Below are 21,945 nucleotides of genomic sequence, written 5' to 3' on the forward strand. Positions count from 1 at the left end.
TTTGTAAAAATAATAAAGGTGGAATTCAAATAAAATAAATATAATGAATATAATGTAATATGGAATTGGATTGTCAGATTTTGCCTGTCTGTCAAAATAGACCTATTTAAAAGGTGAGAAAACAGCTTATTATGAGTTTTTTCCCTGTCAGATCAAGATAAGACAGCACAGGTCTTGTAAGGCATGGGAGGGGTGGTAAGTCCAAGAGCAGGAGTCAGGTCCAGATCATCTTTAGATGTTCCTGAAGGTGGCTGGAAGGTAAATCTCTGGAGGAGGTTGGTAAAGAAAAGGAAGAGCTCCATTTTGGCAAGGGTCTCCCCAGCACATACTCTCTGACCTGGAAGAAAACATAGATGGCAAAAAAGGTGGGTTTTTTGGCTTCTTAAACTATTTTACATGGCTTTCCATAGTCACATTGCCTCAAAGGAATAATTATAATATTAAAGAAAATAATGAATCTTCCTAACTATCCTGTTGCACTGAAACTCTTTCCAGAATAGCTTTTCACATATACAGAATGATGTTACCTGCAGAGAAAGGCATGAATGCATCCCTCTTCGCAAATTTTCCTTCAGAGTCAAGAAAATGCTCAGGGTAGAATTCATGAGGTTTCTCCCACTGAGATTCATCATGGAGCACTGATGATAGCAAAGGAATAATTTGCATACCCTAAAAATGAAATTATATAAAGAAGAGCATTTTTCATTTAACACATTGTTGTAGAAATTATTATAATGAAATTTTGTTTTAAAGGTAAAACAATTAACAACATCAGTATAGTTTGAAATAATGAAAGCATTTTTTCGTCGGAAGAGGTTGTAGAAAAAATGCTTTTAAAAGGAAAAAAAAAGCCTCTGATGATCTTGTGGCTCAGCTGGGCATGGGGGGGGCGCACAGGGATTTTTGCTACTGGTTCTCTGAATCACCCGCTGCCATCACTACCAGATCGAGCGATCCGGTCCAAACCGGGAGCATTTCACCACTGCCCAAAGGTGCTTTCTTTTGAAAAGCAACTGGACTTGCTTGTTTTGCTAGAAGATGTTTCACTTCTCATCCAAGAAACCTCTTCAGTTCTGACTGAATGATGAAACGACTCTCACAAATAGGGCTAACGACCACATGGTTGCAAATAATATAAATATTTTATGTTTGATACCACAAGAAATTATTTTTAAAAAGAAAAATGGCAATTTCACATAATTACTATATGTAATAGTATAGTATTAAGTACTGTATAATAAATATACTTAAACATATTGTGTTTCCCCAAAAATATCACCCACCCGAAAATAAGCCCAAGCCTAATTTGCGGGTGGGTTGGCTAATATACACACTATGGAGCAGGCGGCGAGCATGGTTTGCGCTCCGCCAGGCCTGGATCATGGGTGTTGTTCAGGCTGCTGCTACGATGAGGCAGAAAGCCATGCGGCCCATCAGAATCAGCTCCTCTACCTGGCTGCTGGGCCTGCTGCACCTGTGGCTGCTGCCCTCGAAGCCTGTAACCTTGAAATCCTCCAAGGGGGACGTTTGCTCCCAAGCTACGGCAGAGCATTGCACTTGCAGGCCTCCATGGGGTAACATTTCTGAAATGTTAACTTTTATCACTGTACTCACAGGAACCCCCCCTCCCCAATCACGGTTTGATTTTACTTGAGATGCAGGAGAGGGAGAAAGCAAACCTCTGCCTTCCCTGTGCAGGGTTACAAGGGTAGAGGATTCGAAGCCACGGAGGGAGCAGTTTGGATGTGCATCTGCAAGGCTCCTTTTGAGGAGGATTGGCAGGAAAATCCTCCCCCTGCATCGCCAGCCTGTACTCACAGGAAAATCCCGCCCTCCCCACATCACAGTTTGATTTTGCTTGAGATGCGGGAGAGGGAGAAAGATCGGAAGCAGGTAGGGTGAACTGAGAGGGAAAACTCTTTCAGAAAGTGATCTGGGGGGGGATTTTCCTTCTGATCCTCACATCCAAACTGCTCCCTCCGTGGCTTCAAAGCCTCTAGCCTTGCAATCCTGCAAGGGGGACGTTTGCTCCAGAGCATTGCACTGGGAGGCCTCCATGGGTAAGATTGAGTTGCGTGTCTTGCTCCAGTGAGAGGAGTGCAGGCCGGGGGCTTGGGGGCCAAGGAAGATGGTTTTGGGGTGCAAAGGAAGAAGGGGTGATCTCCCCCTCCCTCCTCCAGGACAGGTGCTCAGGGCAGCTCAACCGCTGGTGAAGCGGGTCCTGGCAGGTCGGTGGTGGGGGAGGTGTTCCAGAGGTTTTAGATCTGGGCTGAGTTGCCTCAGGCCAGGCAGGAGCATCCCAGGAGGGCTGCTGAGAGCAAAAACCCCTGCGAGGGTAGCAGCAGCAAGTGCAGCAGGCTCAGCAGCTGGGTAGAGGAGCCGATTCTAATAGGGTGCATGGCTTTCTGCCTCATTGTAGCAGCAGCCTGAGCAACACCCATGATGTTTGCGTGGCAGAGTGCAAACTGTGCTCGCCACCTGCTCCATAGCCACAAGATGAACTGCGTTAAGAGAGGGGCCCTTGGCTGCGAGGTTGCCTGGTGCCATGGGAAGGGCTGGGGCTAGCAAGAGTGCACCAGAAACATCTCCAAGCTCCCAGAGAGACAGAACTCCCAGCCCTTACTGGATCAGCTGATCTGTGGGCCGTGATTAAGAGGCCCAGCAGCCATGAGGTGACCATGCTTGCAGCCTCCTGCAGCTCAAAAAAATTAAAACACCCCGAAAAAGAAGTCCTAGCCATTTGGGGGGGGGGGTTTCCATAGAAAATAAAACCAGGTCTTCTTTTCGGGGAAACACGGTATTATAGTATTATAGACTTAAATATATTATAGTATTAATAGTATGATAAATACTATGCATGGAGAAACATACTAGTTCAAAAACGTTTAAAGAATAGATTATCAGCTACATTCAGGGTTCAACAGAATTTAAAACTGCATTTTATTTACAGGGAAATTACTGTCTACCGGTGACCTCACCCCATTCCTAAGAGGTCCATAAGGGGGCATGCATAAGTGCACTAGTGTGCCTACCATCCCTGTCCCCCTGTCCCATTTATTTGTACGCATTATCTGTGCTCATGTTCATGTTTATATTTATACCTGTTATCTCGTACATGTTTGACAAACTAACTAACTAAATAAATAAAATAAATGCTCGACTTACTACTGATCAGTTAGCAACTGGTTGCACTTACAACAGACCCTGAAAAACAATAGATTAGAAGTTTGAATGTCCTGGGCTTCTTACCCAGTATGGTCATGTAGCCATATTTTGGGTACTTGGCAACCAGACCACATTTATGGTTGTTTGCAGCCTCCCATGATAATATGACTGCAATTTATGTTTTTGCAAGAAACTGGCTTTTATTTTCAGTTTCTGGCCAAAAAGTGCTACAGTGAATACTGGACCCACTTAATGACCACAGCATTCATTTTATGACCCCAATGTTTGCTTAATGAGTGCCACAAAAAAGATCATAAAATTGGGTGTGGTCACATGGTGATGCACTTTATGTCCATCACGACTTATGATTAAAATTGTGGGCTCAATTATGGTCACAATTTGTTTATATTGTACAAAGTAAGATTGGAACATTAACAATGGGATTATTTCACAGCAATCACCTTGGGAATGAAGAAGCCTTTGAAAGTTATGTCCTTGGTGGTTGCATGGGGCAAATTGGTTGGAATAATATCAGCAAACCTTTGAATTTCATGAATTACTGCATTGGTGTAAGGCATTTTGAATCGGTCTTCTGTCCTTGGCTGACGAACCCCAATCTCTTTTGCAATTTCTTCTTGGACTTTCCCTGGGAGAATAGGATCACATCAAGATGATTCCATAATTTCAATTTTGCTTTAAATGGGAATTTATGCAAAAATTCAAAAGTACATTTATAGTATAGATTATCTGAAGATAATCATTTGTGATCTATGCTTGTAATTTTTCTCTTGGTACTTTTCCCCCTTTTATTCACCATGTGTATTATTCTATGATTATGCCCATGCAGAAAAAGGTTAATTAATCACAGATTATTTATATTTTAATGTATAGACATTATGAAATGATTAGTGAGATATAATAAATTAAGTAAGGGAGTATTGTGTTTGGAATGTATCATTCTTAGCGGAAAACTCTCTTCAGTTTTAGCTCATATTCAGCAGTAATGAGAGGTGATAGGTGCATAACACACATTCTGTGACTAGTACATCTTTCAGAAATCTCTGAAAGTAAGTTTATAAACCCTTCATATGTTGAGATCTTATAATCCAGTGATGGGTAACTTTTTCTGGACTGAGTGCTGAAAGCGCATGTGTGTGCTCAAACCCCCCAAATGCAATGTGTGCACGCCTGCACCCCTACACACCTTGCCTCCCATGCACCCCACCCCACATGCATGCAACATGCTCCCCATGCCCCCCGCCTCCCTACGCATGCACATGCATCCTGCCCCCATGCGCCACTCCCCCACACACATGCACAGCAGAGACTTGATGACCAGCTGGGTGGTGGGAAGCACATGCACATGCATGGCAGAGCTGAACTGGGGCAACGGCTTGCATGCCCACAGAGTGGGCGCTGAGTGCCACTGGTTTGCCATCATAGTTATAATCACTCTCACGTCACATTAATTCCTTCAAATATAAATAGATGTGGCAACTCATTCTTGCTTCTTATTCTCCCATCCCCATGTTATTTTGGCAGGTAATTATATACTTTTATTGAAAATCAGTCAAATAAAAACTGCTTACTCTGAACTTCTGGATACTTCATCATTAGGAGTAAGGCCCAGTACAAAGTGTTTGAAGTTGTATCCATGCCAGCAATAAATAGGTTATCCACAAGACCTATAAGGTTATCATTATGGAAATAGCTATCTATTGACTTCTTATTCTCCTGAAGAGTATAAAGAAAAGATATCAAGGACTTTAATGTATGTTTATAATCTACATATATGGACAGATGTTATAGTGGCCTCCAAATTTCCAGTGTCAGGAGATTGTGAGAGTTGTTCTTCACAAAAACTGAAGGACAGCGTGTTGCTTATCTGTAATAAATTTTAGGGTTATTATTTATAATGGGGGGAAAGGCTATCAATATGGTTACAGTGATTATTAGCATGATTAAGCCTTATTAAACAAACTAAAGCAAAATATAGGCATCCTTAATATGTCACGTATGTACCTCCGAGACATAGTCTTTAACTTATGACCATTCAATCCAGGAGCATTTCAAGTTAAAATGATAGTAAACAAATGGTGGTTGTAACCAATTTTTGGAGTTCCAACCATCTGAGCAGTCCCACAATTACATGATCCTGCTTCAGGTGCTTGGCAACCATGATCTAGCTAGCACTTACTATAGTTCAGTGGCTGTGTGATTACGTGCTTGCCTTTTGCAATCTTCCTTGCTTTTTCCTCCATAAAGAAAATGGGAAGCCCCAGCAGGGCTTTTCTGGGGTAAATCTCTCCACTTGCCCTCTGCACCACACCACACTCCTTCCCAAGCCTTAACTCCCCCTCCCTTGAATCCTTGTGCACCCTACAATCCCATGCACACCCTCAGTCTCTCCTCATCTGGAAGCAATCATTCCAAGTCATTCTGTGCTTGCACTGTGCTGCTCCAGCCACTTACATACCCCTGCATGTCATCCCACACCCGGCAGCAGCTATTTGCCAACCTGCTGGCTGCTTGGAAGCCTCCTGGGATGACAACTTCCTGTTGGCTTCTTCCCTGGCTTTGGTTGTGGGAAGCCATTGGAAGTTGTGAGGAAGTCCTTGTCTAACAACCATTTCAGTTGCGTTAACAATGGCAGTTGGAAATGCAGGGATTCCCATCACTAAGCAATTCAGTTATGCTTCACAACCATCGCTCAGTAACAGAAATTCCAGGCTGAATTGCTGTCATAGTTCAAGGATTATCTGTATTAAGTTGCAAACAGTAATAGAGTGGCTTGCAAAGTAGATATTTTTAGATCCTATATGCAGCAAAACTGACCTTTGGTTGTGTTTGTGGCATGCTGGCTAAAATGTGCCCAAAGTGGCGGGTTTTGTGTTCTATGATTAGCAGGGAGCCCTAAGACTCGTATCCTGCCACAAAGAATTATGTCAAGGTCTTGATTGACCAAAAAGCTGATGCCAGGGTTTATGGGCGCATCTGTTTATGGCCAGGGCTAAAGAAGACTGTAACTTGTGATAATGAGAAACATATGGTAAAGACCATGAATTACTGAACGAATTGAAATAAAAAAATAAATAAAATGTTTCCTGTTTTGAAATTTAAGAGAAAATGGAAAAAGGACTTGATCTAAATGAAGACAGCTTCATCTTGTAGATTGGCATATGTCAATGTATGCAGGGGAATTAAAATTAGGATCAATTATGACAGAAATGTAATATCAGGATACATTAACTCAGGACATCCTTTTGCTGTGGCTGTGTAGGGAAATGCATATGCCGAGTGGCTGTTGCACATTATGTTCCAGTGAATGGTGACAATGGAAGAACCAGGAATGAGTTTGGAGAAAAATTGTGATGAACATCCCCCACCTCTCTTTGCCAGTTCTTCTCAATACATGCCAGCTCAACACTTTCTTTCATGAAGAGTGATTTAATTTTAACTCACATGAAGAAGAAAGACTTCCGGTTTCAGAGCTCACCTTCACTTTTCCATGGATTTCCTTAGACTGCAATGTCTAAGAAAGGGAGAATGGCTTTCCTCTTCTCCTGCGCTGATCAGTTTCTGGACCACATATCCCAACCCATATCACAATAATTAATATCCCTATGTTTATAAATAAAGATTAAAGGGTTGCTTCCCAAGGGCCCACCTGACCCATCTCCTTACTAGAATTAGTAAGGTTCGCCTGATCCGACAGTTGCGGCCCTTTCTTGATCGGGATTCCCTGTGCACAGTCACTCATGCCCTCGTCACCTCTCGCCTTGACTACTGCAACACTCTCTACATGGGGCTCCCCTTGAGGAGCACCCGGAGGCTCCAACTGGTCCAGAACGCAGCAGCGCGGGTAGTGACGGGAGCAGCATGGCGCTCCCATGTAACACCGCTCCTGCACGAGCTGCACTGGCTCCCAGTGGTCTTCCGGGTGCACTTCAAGGTGTTGGTTATCACCTTTAAAGCGCTCCATGGCATAGGGCCTAGCTATCTTCGAGACTGCCTGCTGCCACCGACGACCTCCCATCGACCCGTGCGCTCCCACAGAGAGGGCCTCCTCGGGGTGCCATCAGCCAAACAGTGCAGGCTGGTGACCCCCAGGGGGAGGGCCTTCTCTGTGGGGGCACCTACCCTCTGGAATCAATTGCCTCCAGAGATAAGGAGAATCCAAGACCTCAGTGCCTTCCGCCGTGCCCTTAAAATCTTCCTTTTCCAGCAAGCCGGGCTGGCCTAATTTTTTTAAGTGTTTTTAAGTGTTTTGTTTATTGTTTTTAATTAATGGGGCCAAATTTATATATATATATTTTAACTGTATTTTAATATTTGTACTTGATGTTTTTACTTGGCTGTTCACCGCTCTGAGTCCTCCGGGAGAAGGGCAGTATACAAATTCAAAATAAAATAAAAAAAATAAAAATAAATTATCCCTCTATGAGAGACAATAGAAGTGGTACTATGGGTAATCCTCAATTTATGACCGCAATTGGACATTGAGAAAAGTGGTTGTTAAGCAAGACCCCCAGGTGACTGCTTCACTCAACTGCTACAAAAAACTAGTGTTGCTTTTTACAAGGAAAATTTCCAGTTAGAGGTATACAAGCATTGTAGTAGCTTTAATAGGTACACAAGGAATAAAGACATCACACGGACAGTGAATCTGTTGGCCATCAAGGATGCTACACGAAGACTTGCTGAGAGCCACATCTCAGGAATTCAGGAAGATGCGGAGCTGCCAAATAATGGGAAAACTCATACCCTGGAGGTGCCTACAGCCCCTCTTGAATGTTGTTTCATAAAGTTTTAACCATAATCACTGTTTAAATCAGCCTTGGCTATTTAATAGTGTCCTTGCTGGTGGAGGTTATTAATTTTTATTATTTTTGTTTCAGGTTTATATCCCCACAGAACCTGAGAATGAGATTGCACAAATGCCAAATTATATTCACATATTCACTCCTTGCTTTCACTCCAGTAAATTGTTTTCCTTGACATTTTTAAAGCAATGATTTTCTCCAGCTGCATGAATTCTGGCACCAGCCAGAATATTTTAAAACATGTGAAAGAAAAAACATCAGTTACGATTCCTTGCATACTTAAAATGCTTTATTACCTTTTTCTGCTGAACAAGAAATGCATCAATAAAAGTCCTCTGATTGTTTTCATCAAACTCTTTGAGATTTTCAAGGAAAGTGGCCTGTATGAATTCATGGAACTCTTTTCGGTTATTCATTATTTTTTTACGAGCATCCAAAAGGAATCCCAATTTGGGAAACACATTATACACCTGAAACAGGATAGAATAATAAGAGAAGTAGCAAATTAACAGAGCTGAATACTATGAATATATTTTCTGATTGACATCTAAAAGCATTTTTATCCAAATAGGTTTGTTCCATAGTCTCCAAAATCAGCATCATTATCATCAAATATGAAATACGTGGGTGCTAAAGATATGATAAATCAAGTTTATTAATTAATTAAGATCCAAATCTCACAAATTAAACCTTAATAAACCCTAGGGATGACATTTTTCTTCATATGCAAGATTACATTACCAACACAGAAGGGGTTCCTACAAGGTGTAAATTTTCTTCAATTAACTCGAGTAGTCTTAGAAGTGTAGCATCTTCATATTCAAATCTCTTGCCAAGTAAAAAAGAAACTATGATATTGGCGGCTGCAGCTTTCAGAATTGTTGCTGGGTCAAATGGCTTTCCTGGTCATGAGTAATAAATTAAAACAGAATTGTGAAAGAATCCCAGAATTAAACCTGCTCTTTGTCACCTTTAGATTGCTTATATATAGCATTTATCATAGAAGCTAGTTTGTACTCTGCATAGAAGTTAGTAAGAGAATATAGATATATGAGCTAAAATTTACTGACAGTAACACAAAGAATAATTCTGTAACCCATCCCATTAAAATCAGAAGTAATTACACATTAATGTAGTCCTAGAGACATGCATCATTTGGAGTGAGAAGCAGTTACATTTCTGATGACAGGTAAAATGGAGCAGCAGCATTCTAGTCCCTGTGTTCAGTGTGGAAATGGAAGAACAGCTAAACATAGACCATATTGCTGGCAGCATGAAAACTAAAATGAGTAACACCAACGCTTTTAACAAATACATCTAAGGCTTCAGAGCACAGTTTTCCTCTCTATAGTGAAGGACAGAGTCCCAGCTCTTCCCATCAGAGAGGAAACTAACTTTTATCTATAATTTGTTTCTGCTGTTATGAGCACAATTTGTTTCTGCTGATTGTATTCCTTGCAAAATTTGAAACTGTTACAATAAGATGTTTTAAGGACCTAACTCCCCACCCATCATTGCAGAAGTGTCATGTAATTTGAAACAGAGAGTGCTGTACCATAAAGATAAGCTGAAATTGTCAACAGAATTAATAGACACTAGACTTATAAAGGATGTACAGGTATTTTGATAGGTTAATTTTGATATATTTCTCAGAAGATTTTGCAGCCACTATTTTGTCACTCTTTCTTAATGCAGTTTCCACTACCTAATTCCTAAAGCAGATGATGATCGTGACCAATGTATTTCCAAACAACATATGGAAATATTGCTGACTCCAGAAAGGTTTTGGCAAGTGTAATGCATCATGATCATTTAATATTTATTCATTGCAAGCAATGATTTGTTAATGAGAAAAAAATGTAGTATTAAGGTGGAAGCTACCATAATAATTTCATTAAATACAGAGAAAGATGTTGATAATTTTTATTAGCAATATTCATGCCTCATTCTTTCAAAATTTAATATGCCTGACATGTGGGATCGAAATAGAAGTTTATATATTGGTGATAGTTGCATATTATGTTCCACAGAATGAAGATAATAGAATTCTGAGCCATGAGTTTAAGAGGAAATTGTGCAATAATCTCAAAGTGATCTTGTGGTGATAGGGAGAGTGTTAAAGGACAGGAATGCTTGGGTGGGAATGAATGAGAGGGCACAGGAAAGTGGATCACTTGTAGAGCCAAGAATTTTGGTGAATGGTGTTGGATTAGTGCTTAGGTTTTTAATTTATTCTACTTAATTGGATAACATGAGTATCACTGATTCAAAGCCTGGAGGAACAAGTAAGTCCAATTCCTAACACCTTTTCATACACATCAGCAGTGCTCATATTGGAAACAATTTATCCTTCTGTAAACTTCAATAGCTAATTTAATATAACAGTTCCTCATAAATAACAGTTATTGGCATATTTTTCTGAAAAAGGTTCCTCTAGATCTTCTATACATAGATTGTCTTGAAAGATAACTGATAAGTCTGTAGGACGGAATACCAACTCACCTTCATAAGTCTCATATGTTTTTATCAAGACACCGCACTCTTCACTGATTTTGTCTTCAACAATCCTCTTGCCCATTCCATAATCCTGTAATGCAGATATTGAAAACTGCCGCATCTTTCTCCAATTCTCACCATGAGTCATAATAATACCTGGAGAGGTAAATAAGAGGTCAAATTAGAAATAAGAGTTCAAGTTGAAGATCAGTTTGAACCAGGAAAATTCCATCATTATAATGCCTATATCTGAAGAGTATAAAAATTGAAGGGTATGGAAAGTGTTTATTTACTATTTATTTACTGTTTATTATTATTTACTTCTAGCATAGCAAGTGCAGTGTTCATGCTCTCATCAGGTGGTTACGTAAGTGTGAAGTTTAAAGTTTAAGCTGCCTATGATGAGTAAAGATTACAGTTCAGCATGTAAAAATACCCCTGGTGCAGTGGTGGGTTTCAAAAATTTTTACTACTGGACAAGGCTTGGTGGGCGTGGTATGGCTTGGTGGGCGTGATTTGGTGGGCATGGCAGGGGAAGGATACTGTAAAATCTCTATTCCCTCCCCACATCAGGGGATACTGCAAAATCCCCATTTTCTCCTGATCAGCTGGGACTCGGGAGGGAGAGAATAGATGGGGGTGGTATCTACCGGTTCTCCGAATTACTCAAAATTTCTGCTACTGATTCTCCAGAACTGGTCAGAACCTGCTGAAACCCACCTCTGCCCTGGTGTCTCTTGCAAGGAGAAATAATAGGAGATAATCCAAATTGAACTCTGGGAGAACAGCCCTCCCTTCCTTCCTTAGACAGTGGACCAGCAAATTTCGACATTTACTACTGACTTGGCTATGCAAATTCTCAGGTACCATAATTTTACACTAGAGATTTTAAATAGAAAAGTGAGACAGAACAAGGATATAAAAGGAATGAAAATTTAAAAAGAGGAATATAAATTGCAAGCATTTGCGGATGATTTGGTGTTTATTATGGAAGATCCAATAGAGACATCTCCAAAACTGATTGAGCAAATAGAAGAATATGGAGAAGTAGCAGGATTGAAAATTAATAAAGACAAGACAAAAGTATTAGTAAAAAATATGAGAGAAAATAAAAAAAAGGAAATGAGGGAGAAACTGGACATTCAAATAGTGAAGAAACTGAAGTATTTGGGTATTTATTTAACTCAAGATGTGTAACTATCAAGGAAGATGACTATTGTAAATTGAAAAAACAAATTGAAACAGACTTGGAGAAATGGAGGAATCTGCAACTATCATTAATGGGAAGAATAACATTAATAAAGATGAACATATTACCAAAACTATTATTTCTCTTTCAAACGACACCAATAAAATTGGAGAAAAAGAATTTTGAAAATTTGAAGAGAATAATATGGAAATATGTATGGCAAGGAAAAAGAGCAAGAATTAATATAAAAATGCTACAAGATGCAAGAATTAGAGGTGGGTTTGGACTACCAAATTGGGAACTATATTATCAAGCAGCTGCGTTAACGTGGATTAAGGAATGGATTTTATTGAGAAACGTAAGACTATTGACGTAGGAGGGACATGATATACAACTAAGTTGGCACACTTCCCTATGGTACGGGAAACAAAGGATACATGAATATTTCCAGAGACATTATATAAGAAATGGTTTGTTATTAGTGTGGGAGAGAGTGAAAGAAAAACATTATTTGAATATACCAATGTGGCTTTCAACAATAGAAGCTTTGACATATCCAAATATTGTAAATATGGGGAATATTGTTAGATATAAGGATATATTAACAGAATGGGAAGAATTGAAACAAAAGCAAGAGTTAGAAAAACAAGGATTGAGACAGATTGGTATACAAGATTGCAAATAGAATCAAGATTTGAAGCAGACCGTAAACAGTATGGTTTTAATTTGGAGAAATCAGAATTGGATGAGATATTGACAGGAACAGATGAAAAAATTATTAAGAAATTATATAATTATTTATTGCGAATTGAATTAGAAGATGAAGAAGTAAAAGAAACAATGATAGCAAGGGCAAAAAACTTTGGTTATACTATTGAATTGGAGAAATGGCAACAATTATGGGAGAGAAATTATAAAGTAACAATGGCAACCGCATATAAAGAAAATTTGTATAAAATGTTTTATAGATGGCATATGCCACCAGAAAGATTAGCTAAAATGTTCAAAAATAAATCAGCCAAATGTTGGAAATGTCATCAACTGCCAGGATCATATTATCATATGTGGTGGACATGTAAAGAAGTGAAGAACTATTGGGTTAAAATACAGATATGGTTAGAGGAAATGTTACAGCAACAAATAGAGCTAAGACCAGAGATATTCTTATTGGGAATAATACTGGAGAAATATAGCAAAGAAGATATATATTTGATGATTCACATAATAACAGAGGCTAGAATAGTATTTGCAAAAAACTGGAAAGCAGACAAAATCCTGTCAGAAGGAGAGATAATAAAGAAAATTTTAGAATGTGCAGAAATGAATAGATTAACATTGAGAATAAAAGATAAAGAGGAATCAATGTATTTCAAGACATGGGGAAGTTTTTATGATTGGTTAGAAAAGAAATATAAATAAAGATAGAGAGAGGAAGTGGATAGGGAAAAGATAAATAAGAGAAAAGACAATAAAAAAAATAGAAACTCAGATGACCCCTAGGTAAATGGAAAAGGGGGAAGGGGGGGAAAAGAAAAAGAGTTACTATAAAAGTGTACATGAATGATAAAACAGATGTAATTATTAAATAAAAAAGAATTTGAAATGAAGATATATATAAATAGAAAATCAGGGCTGCTCGAACACCATTCTAGATTAAATTGAAAATGGATACAACAAAGGTGTGGGAAAGGAGAGAGGAATAGAGAGGGAAGGAGAGGAGAGGAAAGGAGAAAGAGGGATAGAAGAAGAGGAAAGATTGTGGTAAAACAAAAAAGAGGAAATGGTAAAAGAGTAGCCCCGAACAAATAAAAATGAAAGTTAAAGGATAAGATGAATGATCAATGATTAATGATGGATAAGAGACTGTACACTTAAATATGTTTATGAGAAATAAAAATAAAAAAAATTATGCAAAAAAATTAATAATAATCCACTACTACTTCTCCAGAACTGGTCAGAACCTGCTGAAACCCACCTCTGTCCTGGTGTCTCTTGCAAGGAGAAATAATAGGAGATAATCCAAATTGAACTCTGGAAGAACACCCCCCCACTTCCTTCCTTAGACAGTGGACCAGCTAATTTCAACATTTACTACTGACTTGGCTGTGCAAATTCTCAGGTACCATAATTTGGGGCAAATGAAGAACAATGCATGCATGATACTGGGGTTTCCTGCACCCCAAATTTGCAAACAAGTAAAACAAACATGTTCAAGGATTGGATTCTTACTGTTAGTACAATTATTCCTTACAGAGATATCCTGTAGTAAGATGGGTGGCCATTAAATTTAATAAATAAAAAATTGCTATATCTTTTGTTCTCTGGATGCCTCTGTCTGTTGGCACTGAGGGATTAAGTCAAATCAATCTGTTGTGCTTTCCAGAAGCTGTCCAAATTCTCTTCTACGAAAACTTCAGATGAAACATTCTATATGTAATCCTTGTTTATCAACTGTAAATAGTTCTGGGGAAAAGGTTGCTATGTGGCATGGTTGCTAAACAAACCACGAGACACACAGGGAGTGACAGAGGGAGGGGGGAGAGAAAGAAGAGCTGCAAAAACACTGGTTGCTGCCATCTCCTTTAGATAAAGTTCTCTTGGGCAGCAACACCAGCATTACTCTTAGTTTGGTGCAAGAAGTTTGGGTGTAAGCGCATGCATTGGTTGAAAAATGTTCTTTTTAAATACTGTTTACTACCATTTATTACCATCATATTTTCATCGTATTTCCATGTGAGTTGTACATAATATTGATTAGAGTTTTGCAAGGAGCATCACCTGCAATCTAAAATAAACAACTTACCAAAACCCTTTGCATAGTCCTCAAAAATGGGGACGGAGGCTCTCTCTGCAAATGCCTCTGCCTGGTTCACCAAAGCCTCTTTGACCGTCTCATAGCCAGTCAGCACCACCATTTCCTGGCATCCCATTTGAAGACGGAAAACGGAACCATATTCTTTTGACAACTGGAATTCAGCAGATGAAAAATGAGAGGCAGTTCTGATCCACAATTAGTCTCACATAAGGAAAATTCTGTTACAAGTCATGTCTCACAAATCTGAGATTGAAGTATTTCTTCCTTTCTTTTGTGTTTTAAGTTATTATACTGTTGTTTTTTTTTAAAAAAAAACAAGCATACAAATAGTATTGTCCATTGGATACTCATGACAGAATTTGGTCACGTTTTGGAAATTTTAAAGAAGTTAGCTATGCAGGAGGAACATTTTCAATAATAACAATTTCTGATATATTAATTTCTATCCCTCCATGCAACACCATTCTTGATCCACTGCACACAACATGGCACATTGACTGCTCAGCTGTGCATAAGCGCTAACACCTCAAGAAAATGAAACAGTTTTAAGAAATGCCTATAAAATAAAATGCCAGCAGTTATTCCCAGATCCTTCCTGTGTCTAAATCAGGAAACTTCTGGTGCTTTGTAATCTTTCCTAAAGTGACAGGAAGAGACTGATACCATCGCCTCCTAAAGCAGGGAAAGTCTGACTTCCAAGCTACAGAGTTGTTCTTCAAGTACCACATATTCATTACGTTATTATTCATTTATGTTGGACTTGATGTGGTATGTTATTTTCCTCAGCTGCTGCAGAACCCTCTCTACTGTCTTTCATTGTTACTGAAGGTTGCTAGCATATCTCTTTAATTCTAAAGGACAAGACAGAGCTGATAGGGGTCTTCCAATCCAAATGGTTTGGAAGAATTAGCTACTTACAACAAAAACAGGGATTCGCTTAAAAATGACGTGGAGTACTTTATCAATATATTTGCTTCTGTCTTGAAACATTATGTCTACCACTCATTCCTTCCCAATAATCCTTTTTACAAATGTCTCCATTTATGCTGTAGAAATGGGAACTTTAAACTACCTCACATGTTCAGCAATGAACTGATATTATCAATGGACGAAGGATTTTTTTTAATGCAGTCTGTAATGACACCATTTATCACATATTCTCTCATTTTACCATGTAATCTATCTGACATGTGATAGATTAATATGCATAAGAGCAACAATCTCATCTCCTTCTATATAACTGCAACACTTTGAATTTATTTTAAATATAATATATCAGAATTTAAAGAAATCTAGTGCAAAAACCCATGTAATTATTTTAAAAATACTGACAGTTATTATTTTTTTTCCACATATTTGATACACCTTTGTAAAATCTTCAAAATTTTAAAGCAGGCTGCAAATTCTTGGCGTGGGGGGGGGAGGGAAGATATTTCCAGACCTTTAATTCTTTGAACCTTGTCATATTTAAGCTGGAATTAAAAACCTGTGAATAAGATTCAAAAGTATGTTTTTCACTCAGCTGATTTGGAAAAGTTCTCTGGAACAGGAAATAACAGCCAAAGTTTTTGAACAATGGGCATTTCACTAAGAGTATATCTTATTAAAATATGTTAACCTACAGATTATTATATTAATACAGATATCAATGTAAGATTTTTACATTTTCCTTCCTCTACATAGTCATAGGCAATTTCAATCACCCTTTCAAGTTTCAGATAAACAATTAAAAAAATCCTATAAACAAATATTTTTGTTTGTATAATCCTTGCAGCATATATAAACAAATGCAAACACCAAGTTAACATCCTTTTTATACATTTCCATAGACTCCATAAAACCAACAGGGAGCATATCAATCTCTTCCAGTTAACTGGATAACCGGATAAATTGCTAAACTTTTATATCAACATCAGTACACTTTGGCAAAGAACATTCATAGTTGTTAATCATCAGGTTTACCTTTATCATTGTCTTAAAAGGCCTCTTGAAATCCATTATGTGCAGATTTCCCAAAATGGGTATGGTCCTGGGTCCAGGTGGAAGCTTTTGGGAGCTGTTACTCTGGGAACTACTCATTTTGAAAAGGAATAAAACTGTAAGAATGAATAGTAATAATAATAATAAAACAAGTCCAATCCAAGCCATTTCCTTTCAGAAGCAGTTTTCAGTAACAATTATAATGAAATCTGCAAACTGAAATAATACAAACATTCAAACTATTGCACTAAGCAGAAACTCAGCTAGTGTTTCTACTGAATCATCAGACTGCCCTTTATGCTAAATCACTTCCAACCTTGCCTTGGTTTTCTATCTCCTCCTTAGGAATTTGATTTATAATTGATTGTTTACCATTCACTCTCTTATGGTGTGGGTGGTGCTTATCCTTAAATGAAGGCATTGCAAAACAGATTCAAACTTCTTTGAACTGCCCAGCAATCCAATACTTGAAACACCTTTTGGATTATGAAATCCTCTTGTTCGTTAACAAGATTTCAGATAAGGAATCCAGAAAATGGAATAATTTAGTCCATTAATGTTCTGGATCCAAAGAGCAACAGGACATATCTCCTTGAGTAATTATTCAGCTGATATTTTTACACAATTCTAGATAATTTCCTGTTTCTGCCCAATCAACTGAGAAGGAAGTGGGGCCTTTTTTCCATTTTCTGCTTGATCTGTTATTTCTGTCACCACATTGTTTTCTGAGGTGTAATTTCTCTTTGCTTGGATCACTCTGATATAGTGGGATTTTCTTAGATGTTCTCCTATGAAGCAAAATCCCAGTATATGAATGAATGGCTTATGATAGAAATTGGCCACTAAATAGTGGTGATGCATTGTGGATTATCATAAATAGCCCTTTTAGAGCAGGGGTGGGTTCTACTTAACTTTACTACCGGTTAGCAATGGGATCGTGCATGCGCAGATCGCTTCTGATGATGTCAGGGTCAGTGGGAGGAGCCTCCTGCCGGTTTTACTACTGGTTCTATAGAACCGGTCTGAACCAGGGGCAACCCACCACTGTTTTAGAGAATTAAATTCTTCAAGCATGTGTATAGAAACAACATAGCTCCTTGCGTCCACCTTATTTACTATATATCTTCAGTAAGCTTCAGAAAATATTCTAGATGAGGTCAAATATGTGGGTTGGTTTTGCTCCCCCTTAGGGATCACTTGGATTTCTAGGTTTTTTCTAGTGCTGTGGGATAGAATAAAAGAGGCATTATTTTCATTTTAAAGCTAATCTGACTGATTGATTGGTTGGTTGGTTGATTGGAGGTAATAGTCTATATATCAAAAATATATTCTAGCCATCTTACTGATAAAAACAAATGGAAAGGGGAGCACTTTTGCGACTTTGGCTTCCCTCCACAGATATAAAGTTTGCAATACTTTCTGATTTCACTGAATAGCAATTTTTTTGTGTGAAGCTTCATTTTTATCTGCAATGAAAATTTGAATGTAGCCAGGTGATGTTAGTGAGTGTTCTGTCAACTCAGATTGAGATAATGAACTGGGAGTTGAATTATTTAGAAAACCATCCTTTCATGCTGAGCTCAAATGTGAAGCCTAATAGATGTGATGCAGGAAGAACTGAGGTATCAAGGTGATGATACATTCAGCTACTATTCTAACTATCCCAATATTTTTGAACCAGTGTGATTATTAATCCTATAAATTAACAGAAGACATTTAGAACTTTGATATCATGTATACCTTGTTCCTATCAAATTATTTATATTTGCAAAATTGTTTATCAATATATTGTAAAGTCCATTAAATAAGGACATAAACAATACTCTGATAGATTTCAATCCTGAGCCATCTAGTCCAACAGTCTGTTTTCACAATGGGGAACCAACTGCACCAGGAAGCCCTTTAGTCTCTTAGGGAGTTGTCTTTTGAGGCAGTCGGACTCCCATCAAGACTAGTAGCCATTGATCCTCATGACCTATCATTGCTCCAAGGTTTCTTTCATCATCGGCCACTGATGACTCTGATCCCATTGGATTGTATGAGTAATCAGATTTTGGCACCAATATGTACCACTTTACACTCAATCACTTTGAATGGTATCTCCCATGTTTATTATATGTTTTATTAATATTATAATATGAAAATAATATTATATGTTATATTATATTATATTATATTATATTATATTATATTATATTATATTATATTATATTATATTATATTATATTATATTATATTATATTATATTATATTATTATATTATTATATAAAATATAATATAATATAATATTTTATTAGTATTATATGTTTATTAATATTCTCAGAAATCTCTAGTAGTTAGACAGGATCTTTGTCTAGTGAAGCCTCATTCAATAGGGCCTAATCCTTGAGAAAGGCCTGTGACTTCAAATGTCTGGTTTCCAAGATGGTGCCACAGATGGCTGCCTTGGTGAAATGCTCTCTAATTGTTTTTTTATTTTTTATTACAACATTGATTGGTCTCATTCGAGACAATGATGAATCCACATACAAACGGAAGGTTGAACAACTAGCCTTGTGGTATGACTGGAACAATCTGGAACTGAACACACTCAAAACCGTAGAAATGGTGGTAGACTTTAGGAGAAACCCACCCAAACTACCACCTCTTACAATATTAGACAACACAGTATCAACAGTAGAGACCTTCAAATTTCTAGGTTCTATCATATTTCAAGACCTAAAATGGACACCTAATATCAAAAACATCATCAGAGAAGCACAACAGAGAATGTTCTTTCTCCACCAACTCAGGAAGCTTAAATTGTCCAAGGAGCTGCGGATACAGTTCTATAGAGTCTGTCATCTGCAACTCTATATCTGTCTGGTTTGGTTCTGCAACCCAACAAGAGAGACACAGACTTCAGAGGATAATTAGAACTGCAGAAAAAACAATTACTACCAACCTGCCTTCCATTGAGGACCTGTATACTGCACGAGTGAAAAAGAAGGCTGTGAAAATACTTACAGACCCTTCGCATCCTGGACATAAATTGTTTCAGTTCCTACCCTCAAAACGAGGCTATAGAGCACAGCACACCAAGACAACTAGACACAAGAACAGTTTTTTTCTGAACGCCATCACTCTGCTAAACAAATAATTCCATCAACAATGTCAAACTATTCACATTAGGCTACATTACTATTAAACTTCTCACCGTTCCTATCACCCATCTCCTCCCACTTATGACTGTATGACTGTAATCTTGTTGCTGGTATCCTTAAGATTTATATTGACTGTTTCCCTATGACTATCATTAAGTGTTGTACCTTATGATTCTTAACGAATGTATCTTTTCTTTTATGTACACCGAGAGCATATGCACCAAAGACAAATTCCTTGTGTATCTAATCACACTTGGCCAGTAAAGAATTCTGTTCTGTTTTGTCCTGTCCTATCCTATCCTATCCTATCCTATCCTATCCTATCCTATCCTATCCTATCCTATCCTATCCTATCCTATCCTATCCTATCCTATTGATAATTTAATCTTTATTAGAAGTTCCCACTATCGTCCCTGGAACATAGGTTAAGCTGATAGGCCCCTAATTTCTTGGATTTTTCCATTGGTTATTTGTAAAAGTTGGAGTTACATCAGCCAATTCCAGCCCTCAACTACAGAGGCTAATATACAAACAGGTTGCATATTTGGTTAGGAGAGCAGTATCAAACTCAAGGCCTGTAGACTGAATCCAGTCCGTGGGGTGCTTAGATCTAGCCTGTGGGCCAGTGGTGGGATTCTGGGGGTTCTAGAGGGTTTGGCCAAACCCTTTGTTAAATTGCTGGCTCACCCCACCCCTTGCCCCGCCCCTCCACACTACTATTTATTCCCAATAAATGGGGCGAGCGAGCCAGCAATTTAACCAACGGTTTGGTGTTTTTTTGTAATTTATTGGCCCTGCAGCACACCGAACCGTTGGTTAAATTGCTGGCTCGCCCGCCCCTCGCCCCGCCCCACCTCCCACCCGCGCGGCGCCAGCCTACCCTAGCCAGGGGTAGGCAATTGTGGCTCTTTTACAACCTGTGGACTTCAACTTCCAGAATTCCTGAGACAGCTTGGCTGTCTCAGGAATTCTGGGAGTTGAAGGCCACAGGTTGTAAAAGAACCACAATTGCCCACCCCTTCCCTAGCCTGAGTTCCGCTGCCTGGGATCCACGTGGGCTGCCACGTGGTTCCCCACCGGCTCCAGATGCAAGAGAGCAGGATGGAGAAAGCAGCTTCGATGCCTTCACTCACCCTCACTCTCTGCTCTGTTGGATCGCCGGCCGTTCGCTTACCCCGCCCACTCCCAATCTATTGCTGCCTCCGGAGTCCCAGCTGATGGCTAGAGGAAAAAAAACTTCAAATTCTTGCCCCTTGATTCTATCGGCCTCTCCGCTCTCAGCTGATTTGTCTCAGCTGTTTTGCTTAGGGCTCTTCTGCTTCCTTGCAAAGAGTCCTGGAGCAGATTTTTTTCCCTTAGCTCTGCTGAAACACGAAACTGAAACTGCTTTGCTATTGCTGCAATGTTGGAAAATTAGGCAGACAGAATTCTTTTCTTTTTCCTCACCAAAAAAGGTAGGTGCAAACAATGGGAAATTTAGGGAAAGATTTTAAAACACAAAAGAAAAAAAGCTCTATTTAACTAGGGAATTGTAATAATTGAGATACTATTAATTGTATATTTCTGAAAGCAGAAATGGTTAAGTTGTGGTTTGGAGGAATATATGGGGGAAATTATTTGGTTTATTATTATTGGTAAATATAATTAATGGATTTGTAAGAAATTGGATTGCATGGAAATAATTGGAATATTCATGTTCATATTGATTAATATACAAAACAGGTAGTTATATAACTAATTGATTTATATTAAAATGTTGAATTTATATTAAACAACTAATATTACATAATTAACCAATGTGAGGATGGATATAAAAATAGATGACAATGGGAAGGGGTATAATATAGAATAGAAGGGAAAAATTGAATTTGATTAAGATTAGAGATGAGGATGAAGGGTAATATTGGTTTTTTACAAAAATAGATGAGGAATAAATATGGCAAAAAGGAAATATAGAAATTGTAAATTTAATTGAAATGACTAAACTGTTTAAATTTGTGAACCGGCCAAATACTCTGTTCAAAGAAAATACATTGTATGTGTGTTTCTAATTATTGCTACTTATTCATATTTGTTCTCTTTTATTCTTTAAAGTTTAACAATTCATTCTTTATCTTAATATCTTTATATTTGTTTGGGGTTGGCTTTCTTCCCTTTCATCTTTTTTATTGTACAGCAATCTTTCTCCTCAAACCTACCACCTCTTTTCTTTCCTTCTTACTTTCTCTTCCTTCCCCTCTTCTTCTCCTCCCTACTTCCTCTTCCTTTCTCCTTCTCCTCCTCTCTTCCTCCCTCTCTTACCCTCACTCCTACTCTAATTTCCCTTCCCTTCC

The 21,945-nt window shown here is 38.3% G+C and overlaps 1 protein-coding gene across 1 annotated transcript; it reads right to left on the reverse strand.

Annotated features, from left to right (window-relative positions):
* Positions 1–131: 131 nt before the first annotated feature.
* LOC132711139 (cytochrome P450 2K1-like) lies at positions 132–16,729 on the reverse strand. The gene is made up of 8 exons (XM_087882244.1): positions 16,451–16,729; positions 14,477–14,639; positions 8,730–8,890; positions 8,285–8,458; positions 4,755–4,896; positions 3,627–3,811; positions 528–669; positions 132–337 (listed from the first exon to the last, which is right to left on the reverse strand). The coding sequence occupies exons 1-8, from the start codon at positions 16,634–16,636 to the stop codon at positions 153–155; spliced, it is 1,338 nt and encodes a 445-aa protein (XP_087738370.1). The 5' UTR covers positions 16,637–16,729; the 3' UTR covers positions 132–152.
* Between the last annotated feature and the right edge of the window lie 5,216 nt (positions 16,730–21,945).

This window comes from Pantherophis guttatus, chromosome 1 (genome assembly GCF_059756535.1).
Source record: "Pantherophis guttatus breed Tessera chromosome 1, ASM5975653v1, whole genome shotgun sequence".
In the NCBI taxonomy this organism is placed as follows: domain Eukaryota; kingdom Metazoa; phylum Chordata; class Lepidosauria; order Squamata; family Colubridae; genus Pantherophis; species Pantherophis guttatus.